The following is a 13,240-nucleotide window of genomic DNA, read 5'->3' as shown; positions in this document are numbered from 1 at the left end:
ATGTTAAGACATTTTTGTGCCCCCTTCAATCTCTCCTCAGTCCTTCCTTAAGCTCTTTCCTGCCTACCATAAACTTCTCATGAACCCTTCCTGTTTCCTGCTTCCTATATCTAATGTATGCTTTCTCCTTCCTCTTGACTAATTGCCTGACCTGTTTCATCAGCCTCAGTTCCCTTTTCCTACCATCTTTTCCTTGTCCCAGTGAGACAAACCTATCTTGAACCCTGCACAAGTGATCCCTAAACTTCCTCCACGTTGCTTCTGTGCTTTCACCCTTAAACACCTGTTTCCAATTTATTCTTGCTAGTTCCTGCCTCATCCCTTCGTAATTAGCCCTTCCCCAGTTAAGCACTTTCCCAGTTTGACTGTTTTTATCCTTTTCCATGGCTATGTTGAATCTAAGGGAGTTGTGGTCACTCTCACCAAAATGCTCTCCTACTAAGAGATCCTCCACCTGACCAGGATCATTCCCCAGAACCGGATCCGGTCTGGCCTCTCCTCTAGTCGGCTGGTCCACAGACTGTATCAAGAAACCTTGTACGCACCATTTATCCCTCTTGCAGTCATTAGGTGCCAATTGAAATTAGCATAACTACAACCCTGTCCAAAATCTGCCCCTTGGTGTCCCGAGGGAAATTTGGAGGCTTCCTTCCCATTTCTGACTTCCACCCACACCAACTCAGTGGACATTCCTTCTCCAGCGTCCTATGGCCTTGATATAGCCTGACCAGTACTTCCCCCCTCTGTCTTTTTTCTACCTCCCATCCTATTCTTTTTAAAACACCTCAACCCCAGTACCTGCATCAGCCAATCTTGCCCTTCCTCCAGCCAAGTTTCAGTAACATTCACAACATCGTAGCTCCACTTACTTTTTCCTGCAGGCGAAGCTGAATAACCACATTGGTAGTGCAAAAAAACCTGTACACAGCGTATACATGTAAACAAATAAACTGCAATACAAAGACGGGGAGCAAAAGTGCACGAGTCCTTTAATCAGGGACTCGAGTTTGTTGTTGAGGAGTCTGATGGCGGGGGGGGGGGGGGGAGGGGGGGGTTGCAGCGGTTCCTGAACCTGGTAGTGTGAGTGAGTTCTAGTGGCACCTAGACCTCTTTTCTGATGGTAGCAGTGAGAGCAGAGTGCTGGGTGGTGTGGATCCTTGATGGCTGCTGCTATTGTGTTATATGGTTAGTGGCAAGTGCCATTTTTTTCCTGCCTTGAACATTTGGCTGTTTGTGCCTGAAACATTTTGTCCAGTGACACCTGCTGGTGTCTAAAATGGCTGCTTACTTATTCCAATTGAAATCCAAGATTATTTATCTTTACATCTCATTGGAAATGAATGTCATGGTGTTAACTTTGGTGTTGGGTGATGCAAACATTAGAGGTTTTGGCACGTTTGAAAGGAGACCAAGTCGCATTGTATTTGCTCAAAGAAGAATTGCTTCAAAGAAAATAATTACACAGTGGAATATGACCTTTGTTAGATTGTGGAGGCAGAAAGGGTGTAGTAGAGTGGTTGTGAAATCCCAGCATGATCATGAGTAGCTTCAGATCATGTTTCAGGATTAGAGTGAGGTGATTAGAAAATGTCCTTGAGAAAAAGTTTCAGGGAGTTGTTTCCTTTTAAAATTTAAAATCCTCCTTCTTGCTAGCTAACATTTGAAGGTTGCATGCGCTGTTGTAAACTAATCTTATAAACTTACAATGGCTTGACCAACAGAAGTGGCTGTTGGAAATCTGAAAAATCTAGAAATCTGCTCTACCTGTAGAGGAGGGAGTAGAGTTGGTGTTGGAGTAATGGTTAGTCATCAGAACTCCGTTTTCCTGCTTTGATAAAACGTCGTGCTTGGTCCGCTAATGGCTTAGTCTTCGGAATATTCTACTTTGTGGAAGCCTGAGGAAATTTCATGGCACCACCATCCCTTGACAATTTCTACAGGAGCGCCATTGAAAGCATCTGATCAAGGTTGCATGGAGGACACGGAATGATATCATTGCCTGAAAGTGGATGCTGAGCCGCTGTGCAAAAAATAGAAAAATGTCAACTAAATATTAGACAGGACTACTGTTCCTCAAACAGGTTTTATTGCTGCTTGTCCCACACAAGTTCAAGGAAATAGCTGATATTAGTTGCTCATTTAAAATTACAGTGAATGGAAACTTATAGAGCAACGAAAGTCGTTTATATATCTTTACCTCCTATGGATGCTGCGAGACCAGCTGAGTTCCTCCAGCATTCTGTGTGTTTTTAAAACACTAAAAGTCTGCAGACACTGTGATTGTAGTAAGAATACAAAAGTGCTGGAGAACTCAGCAGGTCTCGTTGCATCCATAGGAGGTAAAGATATATTACCAATGTTTCGGGCCTGAGCTCTTCTTCAGGCTCAGATCCGAGACGTCGCTTATTCATCTTTACCTCCTATGGATGCTGTGAGACCTGCAGAGTTCTCCAGCATTTTTGTTTCATTGGAAACTTGCTATTTTTAAAATGAAATGGCAATGTTATTTCCCCTACACCCCCCCACTAAGAAACTGACAGATGTCCATAGACCCAGGGACAATGAGAGTTTCAGTCAAACACATGCGTACAATGTACAAATGCACAGAAGTTTTCACTGGCCTACAGCTGCACAGTTTTATGTAAAATTTATTAACAATCTAGTAAATTACCACAGAAGAAAAATAGTGTTCAGAGCTATGATTTATGCAAAAGAAAATTGTTACATTCGTGCAGACAGATTTTTGATCCTGAAGTTGTGTCACGATGAGGGAAGGTACAGGAAGGTTCAAGAATCTGATTGTTTGGGGAAAAATCTCTTCTCGAAGTTACATGTGCTAGACTTGAAGCTTCTGTACCTTGTGAGAAGTCAGCATGACCAAATGATGGGGACATTTTATTATGTTGGCTGCTTTCTCAAGGCAGTGCCTCATGTGGATCACTTCACTGGATGGAAAGACTGTCTGCGGTCAACTTGGGTAGGTGTTAGGTCTGCTTTGTTCATGAATGAGTGAGACAAACACCAGACTGAGTCGAAATCAGGGTTCTTTGTTCTTTATTACCGGATTGTAACACTTGCAACTAACCATGTTAGTCGGAGAATGCATTCTGCCGTTATCAGCAAAATGGTGATTTTTTTATACCCTTGGATACATGCTTAGAACATCATCATATCATTACATATCAAACATCATGAGATGGGAATGTGTAAGGAGTTACCCTGTACAGGGCTGTAACAAGATGTGAATGCATCCTTGTACTTACAGTAGGCTTGCCACTTTCTGCAGCCTTTTACATTTTTAGGCACTCAAGTTTGTAAACTAGGCTCTGATGAAACCAATCAGTATACTAACAAAAATCTGTAGACACTATGGTTGAAGTAAAAACCCTGATGAAGGGCTCAAGCCCAAAGGTCAATTATATACTTTTACCTTTTCTATATAAAGGATATTGTTTGACCTACTTAGTTTCTCCAGCTGTGTGTGTTTCTAATTATAGGAAAGATGTGGAAACTTTGTAGAGGGTGCAGAGGAGATTGACCAGGATGTTGCCTGGATTAGAAAATAAGTCTTGCGAGGCAAGGTTAGCAGAGCTAGGACCTTTCTTGTTGGAGTGAAGAAGGTCAGGGGAAGGTGCCGCTAGGATTGGAAAAAATCATTCTTGTATGGTATCTAGGAGAAGCCGAAAGGGAGGCGACAAAGGAGGTACAGGAACATGAGAAAAAGGGACAAGGGTCTATCTTGAATAGAAGAAAATTTAAACAACAGAAGGAAGCGAAGGAACAGAGGAGGGCAAATTTACATAATATGACATTGGCTTGCATGGCTGTGGAAACAAACCTTCAGCATTCTACTAAAAAGGCATCCCCTATCAAAAAGGAGAAAAAGGGGGAGGAGGTTCCATTCTTCTGCAAATATCCCTAGCATTCAGAATGTTCACTCTTGACAAATTGTCGTGAACATTTTTAAAATTTAACACAAAATGTTGAAATTAACTAAAATACCCAAGAACATCTTCCTGCAGAGCAATTGTACTCTTCTCATCATCTTGATGTTGACGTTGTTGACATCTCCTCTCTCTGTGTTAGTGCCCAGAGATTCACTGGTCCCACGAGGACCAAGGCTTCAAGGGTCCTTTTATTATCACGTGTCAAAATGTAATGTAGATGATAGGCCAACATTAGTCTGTTGGTTTGCGGAGGAGCTAGTGGAATTATTCAAGTGAACCGGTACGGACTTGAAGGGCCGACATGGCCTGTTTCCGTGCTGTAAACAGTTATATGGTTATAAGGATGAGAGGAGACTTAATAGAGATCTACAAGATTCTGAGAGACGTAGATAAGGTGGACAGCCAGCACCTTAATCCTGGGGCAGGAGTAGATCGGCACTCTCCGTGACGGCACTCCCATCATCAGTAGTGAGGAGAGAATATAAGCGGAGCTGCCAATGTAATAAACTTGGACTCCTCGTATGTGTTTTCTTTCCACGCCACGGTAGCACACATGCTACATTGGTGACCCCGGCAGGTCCAACCGCCAGTTGGACCCAAAGATGATGGCACAAGCAGTTCTTCATGAAGTTTTGTTGAAGCTGCCAACTTTCTAGGTGTCGCAGCCGAGGCCCAGTTCCACCTTCGACGGATCAACGCCGATGACTCGTGTTACTACTATGTGGTGAGGTCACTCGACCAGGAGATGACAGCAAGGGTCTTGATTTCCTACAGCAGCCTCCGGAGCAAGGCAAATATGATGCCCTCAAGGAGCTGTTAACCTGCACTTTCGGGCTCTCACGTCACGAGCGTGCCACCCAATTGTTGCATGTGGATGGTTTTGGGGTCAGGGTCCCATCTGCCCTCATGAGCAAAATGATCGTTTAATACATCAATGCCGCCCGTGTTTCATCCATAAACAATGCATCCATGAAGAATTAGTTTCATTTAATTTGGGACATGGGCTAAAGCTGGTAGCCACAGGGTATAATTGTTGCAGTTTTGTGCTAACAGTCATGCCTGCGAATGGCTCTGAATGACCCACCTCAAAAGGCACTTTGCAGTGATGTCTTCTGTTCCCACTATGCACAGGTGAACTTTGCATGAAAACCTCATGAAGTATCAGTTTGCAAATTACATTTCACTCTCAACAGACAGTTATGGAGAACCAAAAAGGACAAACTGTTGGCACTGCCATCTTTTGTACAAGCAATCCTGCTATTTCCCACATAGAATACAAATTTCTGTGCTGCATTTCAAGGTGCAAGTTCAAAATTCTTAAGGGATTTGACAGGCTAGATGCAAGAAGATTGTTTCCAATGTTGAGCAAGTCCAGAACCAGGGATCACAGTTTAAGGATAAAGGGGAAGTCTTTAGGACTGAGATGAAGAAGAATTTTTTCACTCAGAGGGTGGTGAATTTATGGAATTCTCTGCCACAGGAAGTGATTGAGGCCGGTTCCATAGCTATATTTAATAAGAGAGAGTTAGATTTAGTACTTGTGACTAGGGGGATCAGGGGGTATGGAGAGAGAGCTGGAACCGGGTACTGAGTGGATGATCAGCCATGATCAAAATGAATGGCGGTGTAGGCTTGAAGGGCCAAATTTTTCTATGTTCCTATGTTTCTAAGAATCTTCTTAAGGTGTCCAAGTTACTATTTATCCTTGAACAAGTATTTCTAAAATAATTCCATTTTGTTCCAGTTCATGGGATTTATTTATAGAACTATAAGAGCAGAATTAAGCCTTTCAAGTTCACCCTACCATTTCATCATAGTTGATTTACTGTCCTTTTTAACCCCATTCTCATGCCTTCTCCTGGAAACCCTTGATTTCCTTCCTAATTAAGAACCTGTTTACCTCTGACTTAAATAAACCCAGTGACATGGCCTCCATAGCAGTTCATGGCAATGAATTCCATAGATTCGCCACCCTCCGGTTAAAGAAATCCCTCCTCATCTGTTCTAAAGGGATGTTTTTGTATTCTGAGGCTATGTCCTTTGGTCCTAGACTCCCCACTAGAGGAAACCACCTCTCCACACCCACTCTATCTCAGTCATTTCAGTATTAAATAGGTTTCAATGAGCTCATTCTTCTAAACTCCAGCGAATACACCTGGAGAAGTTCCATTGAGCATTTGATGAAATGCTGTATAAAAAAGGCATTTCCAAAATATTGTTTTGGAAATATATTCTGGAGTGCAAATATTTTCCATTTGGTTGTGGGATTTTTGAACAATGCCCAAATGTGCAAGATTACTCTTGTTTTCCCTTCAGGCTGGTATTATGCGGGACATCCCAATGCCATAAATGGCATAGTGTAAATTCAAGTTCCTCCTTACCACTAAACTGCAGCTGTTGAATGTTTAGTTATACTCGTCTGGCAGCATTGTCTATTTTCTAGCCTGAATGCCAATCTTGAATTTCTACTTTCCTCTGTGGATTTTAGAAATGCAATTTGGATTGCAAATGAGACAAACATAGGAAAATGTTTTTGAAAAGTCTGAATAACCTGCCAAGTTGACCTCTGCCCACTAAGGTCCACCATAGTCATGTTTTGTTCATAGATACTGCACAAAAATCCTCATGATTCTTTTAAGCCAATATTATCTGAAACCTCTGCTTTTATTCCTTCGACACAGCCATTAGAAACTGCATCCTTAAGAGATGAGTGTCATTAATACAAAAATTCAAAGCTTGGTAGGCAATGAACAAGGCAATCACCTCACCAGAATTTACCTTTATAAAGATTTGTTGTACAGATTCATGAAAAAATTGAAATTGATCCACTCACGGACCAAACACTACAATTTACCATTTGAGAGTACTCCAAACCAGGCGCTCTTGACCTTTTTGTTTGGCTAAGGCCCCCTTAGAACTCTGCTTGAAATTTACGGGCTCCCTAACAAGGGAAGCAGTTGAGCTTAGTAGGTTTCTTCCATGTTTCTCACCTATTGCCAACACAAAAATGTTTTGATTTCAATCCATGGCCCCTCCCGCCCCCTTAAATATACTGTGGCCCCAGAGTGAGGAGGGGGGGTGGTTGCCATTAGGACCCCTGTTGAGAAAAACTACTCTGCACTAATGTTTTATGCTTACCTGTGTGGTGAATGGGACTTGCAGAACTCCACTGTTTGAGTAAGCGCGATTTCTAATGCATTCACGAGTCTCCAACCTCATGTTTGTTTCATTGCTGCTGCATTGAGTGTTAAATATGAAGTTGGTGCTTGAAACCTTGGCTGAAATCTTGGTGCTCTTCCTGCAGCTTCACTGTATTTGATTTGAGACATACTACCCACCTTTTAGTCTAATGCATTAATTTGAAATTGTGGATCTCCTTTGTCATTCCTTCCACAAATAGCAGCCCACGTTTGCATCACCTCATCACTGCATTATCGTAGTATTCTCCCTTTTTTTTATAAATCTTGCACATTTAGCCCTTGCTCAAAATCTCACAACTAAAAGGCACTCCGCTGTGTCTGATAATATTTTGGAAATGTCTTCTTCATACACAGAAAAGACAACAAGCCTCATTGAAGTCAAAAATCAGATCGCGTACACCTCGGGCACCTGTCTGATTTTTTACTCTTTCCTTGAAGGTCTCAGGACTGAAACATCAGATATATCTTTTCCTCCGAGGGATGCTGCGAGACCTGCTGAGTTCCTCCAGCATTTCTGTGTTTTTACCTTTGGTTGAATTAATAAATTGAACGGGCATATCACTTTCTGTTAGTATGCTTCGATTCTTTATGCACCGATTTTATTCAAAAATAGCTTTTTCTCAACTAACCATTCTTTTTGTTTGAAACCCACAGAAATTATTTGTGATTATCATGTTCAGCAAGCACATAGTGGAACAGATGGTGTCCTTGATAGGGTGAGTAATTTATCAACTGATCTTTACATCTGTCTTGTGTGAATGGAAACTTTGGTGGGTGGAGATGCACAAGAAAGGGTTAATTGAAATGAATATGTCGTTACATCCTCCACAGGACGTTATCCACCTGCAATGCTGGTTGATTCATTTTAAAGACTTTACTCTTTGCTGTCAGTGCAAAGTTTGACCATCCTTGTGCCAGACGGAGCTTAATCTTTAATGGAACTTGAGTCCTATCAAATGCACCAGATCAATAAACCCTGCTATCAGTTTTCTTTGAATATACATTTTATGTTTTGGGTCAACAGAGTGCATTTTTTTTTCTATGAAACTGTGCATTTTTTTTTAACGTGCGTAAGAGTGCTAAATTAACTAGAGTTGACCCTGGGGCTAAGTATTTGGTCCATGCCAAATCTATTCCATTGAGTTTAATTAGAGTTGAAATTCATTTCCTCACTGACCAAATAATTTTATTTGAACAAGAGTCTGTCAATGCTGTTTATAAGGGTTGATGAGTATGTCTTCATTTAACTATTAATTTGATTGCAATGTTAGTATGGTGAATAAATGTTCTTGTGATTTTGATGAATATTGCAACCAAGCAAGTGGGAACTTTACTCTGTGCCCTGTCTAGCCTAACAAGAATTTGACACTGACACAATGTGGTGCCCACTTTCATTCTTGAATCAAGCATCCCTTCTGCCAAGTGCAAAGTTAGAAGGAAGTTGGTATCTTGTACTTTGAAGTGCATTGGGGCTTAGACAAAGGCCTTTGGACTAAACATGCTTGCACTAATTATGAAAAAGCCCTCCTGCCTGCCTTCTTATCAAAACTTGCAATGTCTTCTTTTGTAAAAACTATAGTTAATCATTGAAACGTTGAACTTTGGTTATTTTCTCACCTCCAAAATGTATTTCGAGTGCAGTTTTTAGCCACTCGACTAATTCTCGTGGTCAGCGGAGAAAGACGCTGACCGTTGCTCTCTGATTCCTTCAGAGATCTTTGGCATTGCAGCATCATTAATTTTCCCATTGCTATCCCTTCCAAATCCTGCAGTTGGGTTGTTTTTACAATGATTGCACAATAGCTCTGATCAAATTAATTTATGATCTACGTTGCAAAATCTATATTAATTTTATTGTCAATAATGCGTTGGTTTAATTGGAAGTGACTCGTCAGGCTGTCGCATCTCAAAGTTCATTTGGTATCAATAAACTGCTTGAGCTTTGCTCTCCTAAGCACCTGTGCTGCTAAATGAAAAAAGGATAATAATATTACCCTTCATGTCCTAAATTTCACTGATGAGTTATTTGAGTAAAGAGTCAATTGAATCTGCTATTGTTTTATTTTGATATTAACATCTCAGCAGTTCAATGGATAAACTGTCACCTGGTCAGAGTTTAACCAGTGCTAGGCAGCTAAATGCATTTTCAATCTGTGGTCCGTTCAAAATTAGTTAGGGCAGTTACTTAAGAACCTTGGTTTCAGCGAAGATATAACTTGACAGAAAAGCATTTAACTTCTCCAACCTCTCGTCCAGAACATCTGCAGAAAATGGTCAATGTCTGGTGGCTGGTGAAGACATTTGGCCTTGTTCAATTATTGCTGATAACTCCAAAGCAAATCTGAAAGTGGTAATGTGATTAAGGTACCCGACAAAGGGTCCAGGCTCGTAACCTTGGTTACCCTTTACTTGCTTTGGATGCTGTGGACTAACTGAGTTTCTCCAGCATAGTTGTGTATTCTATTCAGACATGGTAATCCAAAATGGTGTCCTGATCTGAAAATGAGAAATGCCAATGGATTATGGGAGAAAGATGACTTTAGTGTGTGTTGATCCTACCCAAATTTTGAAAAAATTGGTTTGTGTCAAAAAAAATTACCTTAAAACAAAAGGAATTGAAATAAAGTATTTGGCCAGTAATGTAAATGACAAGGTATGGGTTTGCAATGTGTGGTTTAAATTCTCACTTCCTTGTTTCAAACTGTCTCTATTTTGATCTGTGTTTTTTTTTCAGTTTTCTGTCCCATTATTCTCATCCTCCTTCCTCTTCCAAGTTCAAACATGAAAGATCTCTTGTTTGTTCTCTTCCCCCCCCCCTCCCCGCCCACAAGTAATCAGCATTTCAGACTCTACCTAGTCTGGTTTTCCCTCGTCCTGATTTATCACGACTAATCATTGAACCGCAGAGTCCCCACTTGCCACGCATACCAGTGTGCTCACATCACCTCATTCTCGCCCTTCTCTGCCAACATTTTAGATTTTAATCTAGCGTTGATTTTATTGCTCTCCATACAGTGAAAGAACTTGATTCAACCTTTTGTGGGTCTACAGTTCCTGATTTGTAGGTAAAGGTATTGTATTTTTAGCTTATGTTTAACACAAACCCTACTTCAGTTTGCAGTTGTGGGTATGTGGTGGGAATCTACAAAATAGTAACTTTTTGAAATACAAGAAATGATGGTCCCAAAGGTTTTCAGTCCTTGTCAATGCCTATATATAATGGAATCATGAAGGATGTTTGAGTTTGTTTGAACAAAATCAGCTGTTTTACTGACTTCTCTGTGACCTATTGACGTTGAAAAGACATCAAATCGAACATCAGGAGTTCAATTTTTAAAAAAATACCATTTGCTTGTAAATTGTTGAGCTTTGAAATCTTAAATTGGAATATCACCCAGCGTCTTCTGAAGAAATCAGCTGCTTGATTTCCTTCTGACTTCAATTTCTGATGTGCTTCTGTACCATGAATAGTGTTGTTTTCCTAAAATCTGGTATCTAAGACTACACCTCGTGCTGCAGCTGGGATCCAATAACATTTTGAATGTGCTCTTTTGATAAAGGAAATGCATGCAAGATAATGTTGTAAGATCGTCTCATAGCAGTTCCTGGAGCAAAGCTCCTAAAGAGCTTAAATTAAAGAATTATGAGAGTCTGACTTGGTAACCAGGGAGAAGAACTGTAATGTTTGTCGTAGTTAGGGATGAGTGTGACATGGATATGATCCAGAAACATTTTGTCCTTTTTAAATTTTCAGTTGCCACTCCCAGGAGGGAGGTGGTGTTTAACTTAACATGAGTTAGTTGTCATCCTGCATCTTATCCGACCTTTTGATATCAAAGGCTCACCTCTCAGCCAATTGAAAGTGGTAGCTACAGCCCTCCAGGCAAATGGCAAGTTTTCCTATCTCATAATCTGAGAGATCAGAAAATGAACTCTGCACTGTAGCACATCCTGCTTTTGTCCTGTTCTTCAATGGTGAGAATTTGATGGTTTAGTCCAATTTATGGTCAGTAGTAATCTCAGTGTATTGTAAGCAAATTGTTGAAGAGTATTGGAAGGTGACCAGGCTCTCCACCTCTCACTGTGTAGGAAGGACCTGATCCACTGTGTAGTGTAAGTGTTATTAAACATGTGTAAATTCAGGGTTCGATGCTGTCCAGATCCTGTTACGAGATTGCACCATTTTCAAATGAGTTGTGAATAAGATTTATCAGTATTTGATCCTACGAAAGTTAATGATGCTTTGACTGATGAACATCTGAGCAAGTGCACCAACAAGAACTGGCTTTTGGCCCAAGCAAGATTTATCGCTTCACTCTTTGAGGGAGGGGGTGCCCCCTCCTTCCTGGGCACAAATTGGGCTACATGTTGTAGGTGAAAAGATAGCAGGGAGTTTATATACAATAGGACACTAAATTAATTTCAAGGAAAACAGATGACCCCACACTAAAGCATATACTTTAGATATGGCAAAGAATGAATCAATGTATTGGATTGAAGGTGGGGTTATCTCTCTAAACGTCTTTGAACCAGAATAACTTAATACCTTGACTCTGGGGAATAAAATCCTGGATACCTGATGCCTGAAGGGGATCAGGGGTATCGAGGATTGTTACAAGTGAAGGCAGCTCTTGTCATTCGAGCAGTTGAGGAACAAATATGGTTTGCTAATAGAACATTCTTCTTCTATCTGCAAATAACATCTTAAGGGAAAAATTGGGACAATCTATGACCCTACTAGGTGTAGTAATGTGGAGATTCTAATTTAACAGGGGAATGTGTGTAAATTAATCCCTAAGATGTATTACATATACCAAAGTGAGGCCCCGATCCTGGGCTTTCACAGGTCAAGGGAGAGATGGATGTTGCATTTGGGCAACAATAATCAAGAGTAATGGCAAGACCAGTGTCTGGACAGTGTGACTGGGGTCATCAATGACAGGATGGTGCTGTACAAATTCTTGCAGCAGCTGTAGCTCACACCACAAAAATTACATAAATCAAAGGCTGAAATTTCTGAAATGTGCTTTAAGTGTGGAGGTTGGAACTTTTGTCCACTCCACCTGGCTATGTACAAAGGTTAAGATCTTTCTGGGAATTGACAAAAGTGGATTTTCCACAAGATCCAAAAGTGTAGCTTCTGGGAGATAATGGGGACATGAGTTTTGGACTGTTCAAGTACCAAATTTCTTTTGCAAAGGTCACCTTGTTGGCAGCCTTGAAGTGTACAGCGGTTTCATGGAAGTCCGACTCCAAACTAAATACCACAGGATGGAATATGGAATTGCAGAGTTGCATCCTCTGGAGAAAATCACATAACACATTTGTTAAGGTGTGGCAGCCTTACTTGAAATATATTGGCGTACAGATTGATTAGTGCCCCCCCCCCGCCTCCAAACGGAGGTACTGTTGCAATCCGTCCCAGCAGGGAAATGAATGTGATCAAGGAAGTGGGACATGGGGCAGGTGACAGGTTTCTTCAGTCTCGTTTTGAGATTTTAAATTTGTTTTTAATTTAATTTAAGTTCTCTTTTTAATTTCTTACCCTTTGTTACTCAGCCTTTCTGATTGTTTTTTTTACCTAGGGTTCTATAGGGGTCTTTGACCCCACTAGAATTTGTATTGATGTAATTTAACAGTATTTTCAGGTCTACGAGGGTGGGTGGGGGACAAATACAAACTCTGTATGTTACAATAATGTTAAAAAAGATTATTTGGTTTGTTTGAATTTTACGAGTCCATGAAAATTAAAATATTTTTTAAAATGAGCTGACTTTTGTTAAATGTGAACATCTTCCTTTACTGATGACATAGAAGATTTTCCTTTTGATGCAAGAGGCCATTTGACCCATAGATCCATGTCAGCTCCTAACAGACACGTTCCAGGAGTCCCATTTCCCCATTTCCTCCATCCTTATTCCCCCCCCCCACTTGTTCTTTCTCACGTGCCTGTTAACTCTGCTTTGATATCCCCCCCCCACCCCTCATTACTCAAGACTGAAGAATGTTAGGATATTGCAGTGCATGTGATCACAGAAATCATTTTGTTTGCCTGGTATTAACTTTCTAAAGAATGATCCATCAAAAATAGTT

The 13,240-nt window shown here is 40.7% G+C and overlaps 1 protein-coding gene across 9 annotated transcripts in view; it reads left to right on the top strand.

Annotated features, from left to right (window-relative positions):
- Positions 1–13,240, top strand: part of rps6kb1a (ribosomal protein S6 kinase b, polypeptide 1a) — a 211,542-nt gene that overhangs the window by 98,467 nt on the left and 99,835 nt on the right. For 6 of the 9 annotated variants that reach the window (XM_069910978.1, XM_069910976.1, XM_069910977.1 and 3 more), the window contains one exon: positions 7,802–7,863. In XM_069910978.1, the coding sequence (XP_069767079.1) occupies positions 7,802–7,863 (62 nt within the window). Of the gene's footprint in view, positions 1–7,801; positions 7,864–9,874; positions 10,213–10,248; positions 11,123–13,240 lie in introns of those variants that run through there. The other 3 variants (XM_069910984.1, XM_069910983.1, XM_069910985.1) reach the window with 3 other exon arrangements.

The sequence above is a fragment of the Narcine bancroftii genome, chromosome 14 (assembly GCF_036971445.1).
Source record: "Narcine bancroftii isolate sNarBan1 chromosome 14, sNarBan1.hap1, whole genome shotgun sequence".
Taxonomy (NCBI): domain Eukaryota; kingdom Metazoa; phylum Chordata; class Chondrichthyes; order Torpediniformes; family Narcinidae; genus Narcine; species Narcine bancroftii.
The sequence above is the reverse complement of the archived record's forward strand: the minus strand, read 5'-3'. Positions and strand labels throughout refer to the sequence as shown.